This window comes from Ursus americanus, chromosome 23 (assembly GCF_024610735.1).
Source record: "Ursus americanus isolate L20-20 chromosome 23, mUrsAme1.1.p, whole genome shotgun sequence".
Lineage (NCBI taxonomy): Eukaryota > Metazoa > Chordata > Mammalia > Carnivora > Ursidae > Ursus > Ursus americanus.
The window spans coordinates 21,658,241-21,671,083 of NC_142149.1; the positions used below are offsets into that span (position 1 = coordinate 21,658,241).

Here is a 12,843-nt window from a genome sequence, read left to right on the forward strand (position 1 = left end):
AGTGCTTTTATCTTGTGATGCTGATACAGTAGCAGCCTCTCAGACATATAACCAGGTTGGATTTCTCACAAGTTTCTCACCTAGTTTTGAATCCTACCCCATTGGTTTCTGCAGAGAAAAAAAAAAAAAAGTTATGTGGTTTTTAAGTTTGTTCTGGGTGGGGAAAATCTTATGGGGAATGTACTACATATCAGGGGCTCAGCTTCCCCAAGCAGAGCCAAGAGATACCAAAATGAGTAAACTGGGAAGCTTTTTCTCTCTTTCTGTCTTCATCCCAGATCAAAGAATCCCGAGTTAGGATCTGGATGAAGGATAAGCCCCTGAATTGTCGATGGGCACACCCCACACACTGACCCAGCATCTGAACTTGCTTAACAGGGAGCCGGGGCTAACCTGCTTCACCCTGCCTGAGAACCAGGGAGCACTGCATTTCTCCACAGGGTGGAGGAGAAGAGGCAGAATAAACCAAGCCTGGGACACCTCCCTCCTGTCTAGGTGTACTCATTCTCCTGTTTCAAAAGACTGCAAGGACATGAAGTCAACTCTACCTGTCTTCTGCTGCTGGTGTCTTATGTATTCTTAGTTTGACCTGATTCCTCTTCTGTCTTTTGGCTTCATGTTAGGGGTTCTTGGTCAAAATCTGCTCTGATGTACATGAAGATTTCAAGTTCAAAATCCATGTGTTTTAAAACAGGTATTTTATACACGGGGGAGAAATGAAGCAGGATGTAATTGCCAAAACTGGCCTTAAGGTTAGTGACTCTTGGAAAGATTTTCCTTAAGGCCTAGGTCTGAAAATTTAGTGCAGCAATAGCATGAATTCTCAGAAGCAACCCTTTCAAGGGAGCCAGTGAGTCATACAGTATCCAGTCAAGTCACTTAAAGACAGATGACAGTATAAGAAAACTTTCACAATCCCTGGGCAATCTAATTTTCTCCCCCCCCCCTTTTTTCCTTTTCAATCCCTTTACCCCCTTATTTCTACCCTTGAGTTAGTTTTTTGAGGGGTAGGAAGTACCTAACATCTCAGAAGCTAGGTTGGGAAATATGCTCAGCTGTAAAAGCTGGGCTTTATTAATTTTGTGTTTTAGAAATGTACATCAGGAGCAGTTGGGGAGGGTCTTTTCTAAAAAAATCTTTCAAATTTGATTTTCTGTGCGTATGGCCGTTCTGTAAATACTTTGGGGTTTTTCATTTTTTTGAAAGTAGACAAAATCTGGGATTTTCCCCCCGAAACATTACAAAAGAACCTGTTTATTTACATGCAAATAAATTTCTTTGATAAAAAGTAATATGCCTTTGTGTAGTAAATTTTTAACCTTTGAGTAATTTTCTTTTTTTTTTAAGATTTTATTTATTTATTTGATAGAGATAGAGACAGCCAGCGAGAGAGGGAACACAAGCAGGGGGCGTGGGAGAGGAAGAAGCAGGCTCATAGCGGAGGAGCCTGATGTGGGGCTCGATCCCAGAACGCCGGGATCACGCCCTGAGCCGAAGGCAGGCGCTTAACCGCTGTGCCACCCAGGCGCCCCAGCCTTTGAGTAATTTTCATTTATTAAGCTTTTTATTTTTTTATTTTTTTTAAAGATTTTATTTATTTATTTGACAGAGACAGAGACAGCCAGCGAGACAGGGAACACAAGCAGGGGGAGTGGGAGAGGAAGAAGCAGGCTTCTAGTGGAGGAGCCTGATGTGGGACTTGATCCCAGAATGCAGGGATCACGCCCTGAGCCAAAGGCAGACGCTTAACGACTGCGCCACCCAGGCACCCCTTATTTAGCTTTTTATTTTTTATTTTTTTTAAAAGATTTTATTTATTTATGTGACAGACAGCGAGAGAGGGAACACAGCAGGGGAGCGGGAGAGGAAGAAGCAGGCTCCCAGCGGAGGAGCCCGACGTGGGACTCCATCCGGAACGCGGGGATCACGCCCTAGGCCGAAGGCAGACGCTTAACAACTGCGCTACCCAGGGGCCCCTCAGCTTTTTTTTAAAAAAAGGATTTTATTTGTTTTTAGAGAGGGAGGAGTGGGGCGAGGGGCAGAGAGCAAGGGACAAGCAGACTCCCTGCTGAGCGAGGAACCGGAGGGGTGGCTCAACCCTGAGATCATAACCTGAGCCAATCAAGAGTCAGCAAAATCAAGAGCAGCGCAATTTACTGAGCCACCCAGGTGCCCCTATTCAGCTTTTTAAAAGTCCACCAACCAGAAATATTCAATCAGGAAGTAAAAGTCTTCCCTGAGTATTACTCAAAATAGGTTAACTGGAAGGGATAATTGAAATCTGGAAAACGACCTATGAAAGTTTTTCATTTGATTTCTCTGCTTGAGCCAGTTTTACTATGTTTTGCCTGCCTTAGTCACCAAATTCAATAGTTGGGAGAAAATTGCTCCTAGATCAGATGGGACTAAAAAGCTGTGTTTATATGGCTGAAGTGAAAAATCATTAAAAGTAGTCAGGCAGGAGAGAATATAACATCTAGAATATAACATCTAGAGTTTGTGGGCCTGAGAATGAGTTTCTGAAGCTAGGTTCCTTGCTAAGAAGCCCTTTCTAGGACAAACATGAGAAAGTTAAGGAAAAAAAAAAGTGCTTGAAGAGTTGGGTAATAAAGCTTCCAGCCTGAATATGCCTATTTTATTTTATTTTAATAACTTTTCCTTTTTTTTTTTTTTTTTTTTTAAGAGCAGGAGCAGGGGTGGGGCTGGCGGGTGGGGAGGGGCAGAGGGAGAGAGAATCTTAAGCAGGCTCCAGGCCGGCTAGGAGCTCAAGAGGGGGCTGGATCTCACCACCTTGAGATCATGACCTGAGCTGAAATCAAGAGTTGGATGCTTAACCCACTGAGCCATCCAGGCGCCTCAGAATATGCCTATTTTTAAAAAATCTCCAGCACAAGTTGCTCTTAAATAAGCTCCTCTCTGTTTTATAAATATTTTAAAGTAATCTCTACACCCAACGGGGCTTGAACCCACAACCTGAGATCAAGACTGGTAGGTTCCACCAACTCAGCCAGCCAGGTGCCCCAATAAGCTCCTCTCTTAAATCAGATTCATAACAAGCCAGTCACTAAAATGAATTAAAAGAGGTATGAAGACAAACATACTCTGGAATACAATTAGGGGCAGTGATCCTGCCAGGACTGCTGTAACTTATGATGCAACTTTTAATACTTCATCTTTGGTACATGCTTATGTAGTTTGTCGCTCTATAAGAGGGTAAACTTATTCCTTAATCCATGTTAATTCGATCATAAATTTCAACACCTTGAGGGCTGGTGTTGCTAAAGTATAATAATACGATGACACAAACTAGCTTCTATGGAAGGAGCCAAGCAGTCAGATGAATGTCGTAATTTCCACTGGGCCAGCTCCCCCGCCTACTCGTTAAGACACGCTTGTTTCTCCCGCCAAAGTGGCGTCAGGATCAGGTTCTCATCAACCAGAGCCCTGATTGGAGGACGGGCAGGCACTAGAGCCCATTGGGTGCCAGCGGCAGTCTGGTGGCGGAGGGGCGGGGGAAGCCAAAGGCACTTCAGCCTCGCCGGCCCCCCAACCACCAAAGCGTGCCCCTCCCCCAGCTAAAAGGAATGGTCGCCCAGCTCCTGCGCTACACCCCCTGACCCCAAGGCGCGAGGTGCGGCCTCGCTGCATATTCCTGGAGCAGAGGGTAGCGCAATTACCCAACCCCCTGTCCTCCTGATCCATGCACAGGGAGACCCACGCCCTGCGGCGGCCCCCCAGGCCTCCCTGCAACACCCGGTAATGCAATCCACGGGGGCGGGGGAGGCGGCGGCAGCGACAGCAACGACGGCGGCGGCGGCGGCAGCAGCAGCAGCAGCAGCACTGCCTCAATCTAGAAACAACCAGAAAGAGGAGGAAAATGGCTCCGAGCAGGGACCGCCTGCTGCACTTTGGGTTCAAGGCGACAGTGAGTGATAGGGGAAGGGAGTTGGGGGGCCGGGAAGGACATATGTGGCTACACAGGCTACCGGGGAAGAAGCGACAAGACTTAGGGGGGCTGGGAGGACTTGACAGAAAGCTCAAGTGCTTGCTGGGTGGGTGCGTGCTGTCTGCCAGCGAAGGGGATTAGATGGGCTCCGGTACTGTGTGCAGTTGTCCTGCTTTCCTCACTCGCGAGTCCGCGAGCACGCGCGCACTCACGCCCTCCCCACAGCCCCTCCCATACACAAATACACACAAATAGATAGGCACTTCCCTGCCTCTCCTTCTCGCGGTGGGCTTGCGTGCTTCGGAGGCAAGAGCGGGCTCGCGCCGCCGCCGCCGCCGCGCTCCGGCTGCTCCCGGGCGGACCGTCGCGGGCTGCGCCCGGGAGTGGGGGAGGGGTGGTCCCGCGCCGCCGCCGCCGCGCGCTCCTCCTCCTCCCCTCCCCACGGCGTTCCGAGGCCCGGGCGGTTCTGCCCAATGAGGAGCGGCGTTGCTGGCAGGTGGGGAGTGTTTTTGTTTTGGGTTGAAGTTGAGGCTGAGGGGAGAGAAGAGCTAGCGACGAGCAGTCGTCGCCGCCGCCGGCTCTGCGGGAGGTGGAGGAGGCCCGGCCGGAGCCGAGAGGTTTCCCCTCCCCGCCGACGGCCCCTGCCCGCCGTTCCTCTACCTCCTCCCCGTCCCGGAACTCCGGGGCCTGCCCCGGGCCCCCAGTCTTTGCACTCCGCACGCCGCAGCGCCCGGCCCCGGCCGCACCCGCCGGCCCCATGAGGAGGGACGTGAACGGAGTGACCAAGAGCAGGTTTGAGGTGTGAGCCTGGGGGGGGGGGGGGGCTGGGGCGGCGTGAGCAAGGCGATTCCCGCTCTTGTGCCCCGAAAATTTCGCTCCGCACGGAGCCTCCTCCCTTGCCTGGCGCCGTCACCCACTGACCGCTGGGGCTGCCAGACTTCTTTCCCCTTTCTCGCGAGCCGAAAGCCCGATGCAGCCCAGCTTCCCTAGTCCTCCGGGCTGGTCGCCTCCAGCCTGTTCCGCCGGCGGGCCCCGGCAAGGGATTAGCTCTGGCGCCCTAATTCCCCCCTCCCCCCAGTATCACTCAGCTTTCCATTCTTTACACAACCCTTGGCTTGCCTCCCTCCACCCGGCAGAAAAAGCATCACAGCTCCGATCAACCGGAGCTGGCTTCTTTTCTGTCTGCCACTTTCTTCGTGAAGCGAAAGGGAAATTATGGGCCAGGGGGCCGTTTCTCTGAGTTTGCGAGACCTTGGTTAATCTAGGGAAGTGGGGGTAGTAGACTGGGATGTTAGAGACGACCACGAGTTTTCAGTGCTGTGTTTGGTTTGGGTATTGTTCTGATACTTCCTCTTCTTTCCCGTTTAGTCTGTACTTTTGTAGCTCATTGTTTCTGGGAACTCTTAGATGTGTACGGTCTTTGAGGTTGGGACGAAGGTCGGGGAGACTTCAGAAAACCCATTCTTTAAGAACTTTTTTTTCCTCTGGCGAGGTTTATAAGCTAATGGAATTGAGGAATGGATGAGGAAATAGGAAAACACCTGAAAGCGTCTTCAGTGAGTAGTCAACCGTGTTAAGGAAGTGATTCCTTTGGGAAGTGAAGTACTCTAACTACGGATGAATTGCAGTAGTGTGGAAATAATACCCCCAGGGTTTACTGAGGGGATAAGAGAAAGAAACTTCTACAACAGTTAGAGTAAACGTTACCTGGCCCTTTCTGGCAGAGAATCAGACTGACCTGGGATCACTCACAGCTCAGTGTACGTCTCATTTGGTGTTTTCTTCATTTCCATTTGAAGGCATGAAATTGTAAGACGGTGAGACAGAAGTTTCAGGAAACTTGCCCACTAGGTGCCGAGGGTGAAATTGTTACCTAAAGGTCTTCAGTTTAGTCTATTCCTTGGTTTCTTTTTATGCTTATGGGGAAAATATTTTAATTTATCCACAAAAATCTAGCCAGAAGGTGTTGGGGAAAAGTGTAAATTCAGAGCTCTACGATATTATTGTTGGAGGTGAGGAGTAGAGAAAATCTAGAAATTGGCCTCTTCAGAGTCTTCATATTTAATGTAATTGTAGGAAGAAAATACTACAGTAGATGTGATTTGGTGTTTAACAGAACTTTAGGTTGCCTTAAAGTAGAGAGAGCCAATAAGCTTAATTTAGAGAGCTTTCATATTCAGTACTACTGTCCTATAAAAGTCCAGATCGTCATTAAAATTACTGAGTAAACTTTCAGCAGTTAACAGGAATCTTGAAAGAGAAACCCAAATACTGAAGATCCTTAGTGGGGGATAGCCTTTTGCCATTGAAGTCTGCTCTTTATTATTTTGCTATTTTCTTTTAGATTGAGTTACTGTTGGAAGGAGTTCTTTTTGTAGTATGTGTTTTAAAATTGCATTGCTGCATCCTATTTTTGTAATTATCTTATATTTTAATTTGTAGTTTACCTGTAATGGTGGTACTATCATAATAAAATTTATTGCTTTGTTATCTATTTACGTTAAACTAAACCAGTTGAAGCTTTCTAAAGGTGTCATAAGATAAAGAATAAGAGAGGATTAAAAAACCCTCCTTCTACAGTATTCATGATTAGCTTTTGGTTGATAAATAAACATTTTAGTCTTTTATTATGATATGAAGTGGTCCATGCCAGAACACAAATGGGAAAGGCTGGAAATGATATGTGTTAATGAGTTTAATTATCTGAGTATTTCTTAAAGTCATATACCTCTTTTTTTTTTTTTTTTCCATTTACCTCTTCACTGACCTAGTTTACAAGTAGTAAAATAATAAACTGTTAGGTCTCTTATGAAGTAGTAAATTTATTGCTAATTGATTGAAAACATTTTAAATATTTAGTTTCAATGGATAAAACATGTAGACAAAATAAAGCAGTCTTTTCATTCCTAAAACATTTACATCATGTTATTTTTTTAATTCTCAAAATTACAGAATGGTTTTTGAAGGACTGATAATTTTATGATTGTAAGTAGATAGCCGATCCCTGAGAATTTTTGTGAGGGAAGGAAATTTTTTTTAGCAACTACTAACTCATTTCAAATTAGTTACGGTTAATACAGAAAGTGAAAGGTAGTTTTCTTTTTCTTGGTCACATTTTTTTTTTCTGGGTGGAAGATAAAATTCATCTTTTTATAGTTGATTCTTCAAAATCTTATAAGGAATATTATGTGCATTATGCTTTTGGATGTTGTAAGTGCAGGCTACACACTTTAACTCTCACACTCAGGGCTGGAGCTGTAGAAAAAAATTTTAAGTTAAAATAAAGGGAGTAGAGTACTTGTTAGTCAGATATGTAGCATCCTGTAGAATAGCCAAAGTAGATGACAGTTGGGTAAAAGAGTTAAAGAGATGCAGAGATGTGAAAATTATTGTTGTCCTTTGCTGTATCACTTTGGCATTAACTTTCTACAAAAATAACCCTTATAAGCTAACATAATGAGTGCTGACTAACGTCTCTCTCAATTGGAATTCATCTAAGTACGTTTTATTACGTTACTTATAGTATACATTGTTTTGTGGCAAATTTTGATAATTTCCTTTCAGACTTAATAATTGTTATTGAATCCTGCCTACCAGGCACTGAGCTAGATGTTTTACCTCAGTTACTTCTAATTCTTACAATGCTGTTTTACAGTTGAGGAAAGCTAGGGCCTAAGAAGTGCTTAAGTTGCACAGCTAGTAAGTGGGGGAGCCAGGATTCCAACCTGCATTTTTTTTTTTTAACTTCACTCTGTTGTTCTGCTCTGTTTTTAGCATAACATAGCCAAAAAGCCCATAAAAGTGTGTGGATAAGAACTTTCCTAAATTTCTTCATCCAGTATATTTTATTTTGTCTTTGCTATCAAGAATGAAGTACTTCTTTTGAAGTACTATAATGTGTGTTACTTTAAAAAAAAAAAAATGGGGGGGAGGGGCAGAGAGAGAATCTTAAGCAGGAGCAGGCTCCATGCCCAGTGTGGAGCTGGACTCTGGGACCGATCTCACAACCCTGGGATCATGATCTGAGCTAAAATCAAGAGTTGGATGCTTAACCAGCTGAGCCACCCAGGCACCCCTATGTGTGTTATCTTATCCCTCAGTGAGGTTAGTGACAGACATGTATAAATATCTAAGCTAGCCTTTGAATATAAGTTTAGATTTTTTTTCAGTAAAGCCTCTCCATTTCATCATTCCTTTAGTAGCTCCATTGTAAGATGATAGTACTATTGGAGGAAAATTTCTGTCTTATTTGGGTTCGTTAAAAAGTCTGGCATTATCTATTGTTAAAACATTAACCAACATCACAGATACTATTTACAGTTTAATCAGTGCCTGGAAATGTTAAGACTCACATAGTTAGGATATGGTAAGTTCCAATTTGGATACTTTGAATCCCTGTTCATTACTGTATTTTTCTTTACACCTAACTGCTGCCTTGAAAAATGTATAATATTACAGCCTGTAAAATTAAATTGTAATACTTATTTGCCTGCTTCATTTTATTAAGTCAGTTTGTCCAAAATAAGAAAAATCATAAAATGTGGTATGGCAGAGAGAATATACTGCATTGGGAGTTGAAAGAACTGGATGTTAGTTAATCTTGATTTTTGTGACCAATTAACTATAACTTTGGTCATTTCTTTTTGCTTCTCCAGTTTGGTCCTTTCCCTCCTTTGCAAAACAAAGAATTTAGAATCAATTGTTACGGTTCCTTTTGTTCCAAAATCCTATGAATCTGTAATTTTTAAAATAAAAGCAGAGGACCACATTTCCTTGGCTGTTTCTTCTAGAACAGCCACTCCAGTATTGCTAAAGTTTGTAGGCAGAGTTGCACAGTACTGCTAAGGCTTCAGTAATGACCTTTTTTCTCCCGTAAGGTTTTATCTTTTAATCTAAAGAACATTCTGTGTGGTAAATGACCATCTTTTCCTAATTGGTGCACGTGGAAAATGTTACACATTTTCCCAGTGGGTGACAGCCATTTGTTTCATTCTATTTGAAAAGCCTTGCAATGGGAAGGAATACTAGTAAAAGTAAGGAATTTTGTTTTTAACGTTTAGAGATTAGTTTGAAAGCAGTTATCTAATATTATACAAGGTACAAATTAGAGGTCTAGGCTTTTTGGGCCAATTAAGACAATCTGTGTTTTTTAAAAATAGTGTTATTGATGTTTATTGTATAATTATGGGCCCTTTTTACCTTTTTTCTTTTTTTAAAGGTTTTATTTATTTGAGAGAGAGAGAGCAGAAGCAGGGGGAGCAGCAGAGGGAGAGGGGGAAGCAAGCTCCTTGCTGAGCAGGGAACCAAAGGCGGGTGGTTGGGTGGGGCTCTGTTCCAGCCCCCTGGGATCATGACCTGGGCCGAAGGCAGTCCGTAACTAACCGAGTCACTCAGGTGTCCCTCCTTTTCGCTTTTTGAAGCACGGTATGTTGTATCATGTACTTTAGTAATTCATTATTTAAAAATCAATATATGTTTGTTTCTTTCTACACTGTACATAAGATAAATCATTACACATTGGAAATTATGTTTTCCGTCGTTAAAAATTTTTAACTTGGCAAAAACTTTACAAAGTGTGTTCTTGATATTTAAGTCATACATTCTTCTTAGCTGTAATCTATTTCTGCATCGAAAATTTTCATTCATTGAATCAGTATTAGGAGTGTTTAGAAGTATTTACACTTTTAAATTTTTATATTATGTTTTAGGTTATTTGTCAGTTTTAGCTGTTAGTGTTGATGTCACTTTTTAATCTTAATTTCTAAAATCCTTCTATTTTTATCTCCTAAGTGTCTCTTTTCAAATCTTGGTCTCATTTTTCTTGCAAATTATTAAGTACTTTTGTTACAGGCCAAGGATTCCATTCCCAGCCCTTAGATTACAGTTTCCCAACTGGTGACAGATTGGGAACTGAATTAAAATTTTCAGTAATCTAACTAGTACTGCGGTTTGGAAGGGTATTTTTAGATGTTCAAAATAAAATATTCCGTTACACCAGGAAAATCCAAGGGAGGGAGGAAGAAGAAAGAATGCCCTTCAACTGACCAAATTTAGCTGCTTGTGCATAGTTGTCTTTTTCCTACTTGGTCTTCCAGACTTGGTAGATTCTTAGATCAGACCCCTACCTGAAAATTGACTCAGAAAAATGAAGGCATACAACTTGGTTTTACAATTTTATGTCTTAGTGCATTTGGACCCATTTGATAAAAGATTTTTAACTTAATAGCAACTAACAATAGGTGGTGGTATTGAACTGTGTAATGGTACTTGTTCTTGATTCATTTTGCTTAATTTTATAACTTTTAAAAATGAAGATATGTATTCAAACGTAAATAAACCCAGAACATACTTGCATTAGCTTTTGAAGACTTTCTATTGAAAGAATGGCTTTGCTGGGTAGTGATTTTCAGCATGTATCTAATAACTATCAGGCATAATAGTTACAGCTATAGGTTAAGTAACTAGTATTCCCTAATCATTTTTCCTCCAATTTGGTTCTACGATATTCTCTTGGATTTAATAAGCCTCATATCTGATGGTCATAATCAGATGGAAATGTAATTTCAGTAATTTTTGCTCAGTCTCTTAAGTTGCTATGACATTAAAGTCACCAATTAAATCATGGTAGACAAAAATTTAGTCAATTATGAAACATATATTGGCAATGCCTTCTTCCATTTTTGTCCTTGAATTTTGTCCCAGGAATTTCTAGTAAAAACTAAAAAGGAAGTAGAATACCGTGTAAGCAAGGAGCAAATTGATCTTATGCATTACGTTGGCGCTAAGACAGAAATCATATCTAACAACATGGGGTGAAGGTTAGCAATAAATCAAATGCCTGCCCAATTTTATGTAATCAGATATACCAACTATTATGGTATTTGTTGGTTAGCGTGACTTCCTGATCAACTAGAGGATGCAGGCAGATATAATTTCATAATTGTTTAAAAGTAAAAAATGGGAAAGCATTTTCAGTTTTACTTATACTTGCAATAAGAAGAAGCCCTAGGTATAGCTATTGTGGATGCTTCGAGTTTGCTTTACTGTCTGCAGAGTGAGGTGATTTATGTGGCAGGGAAGAAAGGCAAAAAGAAAACAGTAAAATTTCTAGATTAGGGCAGGTTTTTAAATATAGAGTACCTATTCTTATGCATATGTCACCCTTGGCTGACAGTTTAGGCCCAGGGAAGGTCTTTGCCAACTCTGTGTATACTAAATTGCAGTTTACCAACAAAGAGCTAGTTGGTTTTGTTACATTCTTTGTTTCCTTTTTTCCTCTTTCAAGGTGGGTGGGGAGAAGAAAAAGAAAGGATTTGCAATTGCCTGCAAATTAACATTTTAATGTTAACTGTAAATGTTAGCTGCAAAGTTTTCCAGAGTTCTCTGTTAGAATATCATCCTTTTTTTGTCATGTTATTTTTGTTTTGTTTTTAAATCATTCTTTGTCATCTTTTTTGAACCAGGTTATTTATATATTTTAATGTTATAATTCTATTTCTTTTATTTTTTTTAAAGATTTTATTTATTTATTTGACAGAGACAGAGACAGCCAGCGAGAGAGGGAACACAAGCAGGGGGAGTGGGAGAGGAAGAAACAGGCTCATAGCGGAAGAGCCTGATGTGGGGCTCGATCCCATAACGCCGGGATCACGCCCTGAGCCGAAGGCAGACGCTTAACCGCTGTGCCACCCAGGTGCCCCTAATGTTATAATTTTAAAGTTAATTTGAGTAAAAGGATGAAAGTGTTAAGGTGGTGTCTTAAGGATTTTACAAACGGAAATAATACAGGTCTGAACTATGAAATAAGTATTCACATACATGTATTTTAAAAATATGCATTATATGTATATATAATGATAATCATATAATAATGTGTATGTGTGTACTGGTATCTGTATGACCTTTCTGGACCTCGATCCTGCAACTGTAAGTTCTTTTCTAGCACAGAAATTCTGTGATTCTCGGGGCACCTGTGTGGCTCAGTCACTAAGCGTCTGCCTTCGGCTCAGGGCATGATCCCAGCGTTCTGGGATCGAGCTCCTCCTCTGGAAGCCTGCTTCTTCCTCTCCCATTCCTTCCCCCTGCTTGTGTTCCCTCTCTCGCTGGCTGTCTCTATCTCTGTCAAATAAATAAATAAATAAAATCTTAAAAAAAAAAAAGAAATTCTGTGATTCTCTATAAATAAATCCCCCAATTTGCTGCAGATTAGAGACTAGGTATTCAGTTTATTGCCAGTGTTCTTATATTTCTTTGCTTACAACAGCCTGTGTGATCTTAACCCATATTCTGCTTTGGATTCTTCCTTGTTTTTGCTCCAAATTCTGATAGAAGTGGAGGTGGACACTTAAAGGAAAACAAACAAACAGATTAACTGGTGTGTATCTGTCCAAATGAGCACTTTTGCCAAAGGAGTTGAGGAATGAATATAATGATTGTATGATATCCTGGAGTGCAGTGTGCTGTGGTTCAGTTTCTTAGGATGTATGGAATTCATATATTTATATAATGAGAATCTATTTAAGAGCATTAGCTTTGTCTGAGCTCTGTGTCGAACTCTGAAGTCTGAGTTTGAACCCTGGCTTTGCCACCTACCATCTGTGTGAGCTTGGGCAAGTTATTTAATCTGAGGCTCAAATTTTAAGTATCTAAAATGGGTATAATGCCTACTTCACTGGATTGTAAGGATTTAATTCTGTAATGTTTGCATAGCACTTAACAAGTTGTCTACTGAACAATAAGGGCTCAATAAATAATGCCTATTATTATATTACCCTGTGGAATCTGCCACACAATAAGCACTCAGTAAGTGATGACTCTTATTATATTACTTTGTGGAGTAAAAGTGTTTTTAATTAGACTTTTTGTAAATCATCATTTTAAATGTTTTAAAGGAATTT

At 41.6% G+C, this 12,843-nt stretch overlaps 1 protein-coding gene across 4 annotated transcripts in view; it reads left to right on the plus strand.

The window, feature by feature from the left end:
• Positions 1 to 3,563: 3,563 nt before the first annotated feature.
• The window catches only part of FBXL20 (F-box and leucine rich repeat protein 20), an 88,267-nt gene continuing 78,987 nt past the window's right edge, over positions 3,564 to 12,843 (plus strand). For 2 of the 4 annotated variants that reach the window (XM_045777745.2, XM_045777746.2), the window contains exon 1: positions 4,426 to 4,745. Coding sequence is in view for 3 of the 4 variants with exons in the window: in XM_045777746.2 (XP_045633702.1) it covers positions 4,704 to 4,745 (42 nt within the window). In the remaining variant the exon portion in view is untranslated. Of the gene's footprint in view, positions 3,926 to 4,425; positions 4,746 to 12,843 lie in introns of those variants that run through there. The other 2 variants (XM_045777743.2, XM_045777742.2) reach the window with 2 other exon arrangements.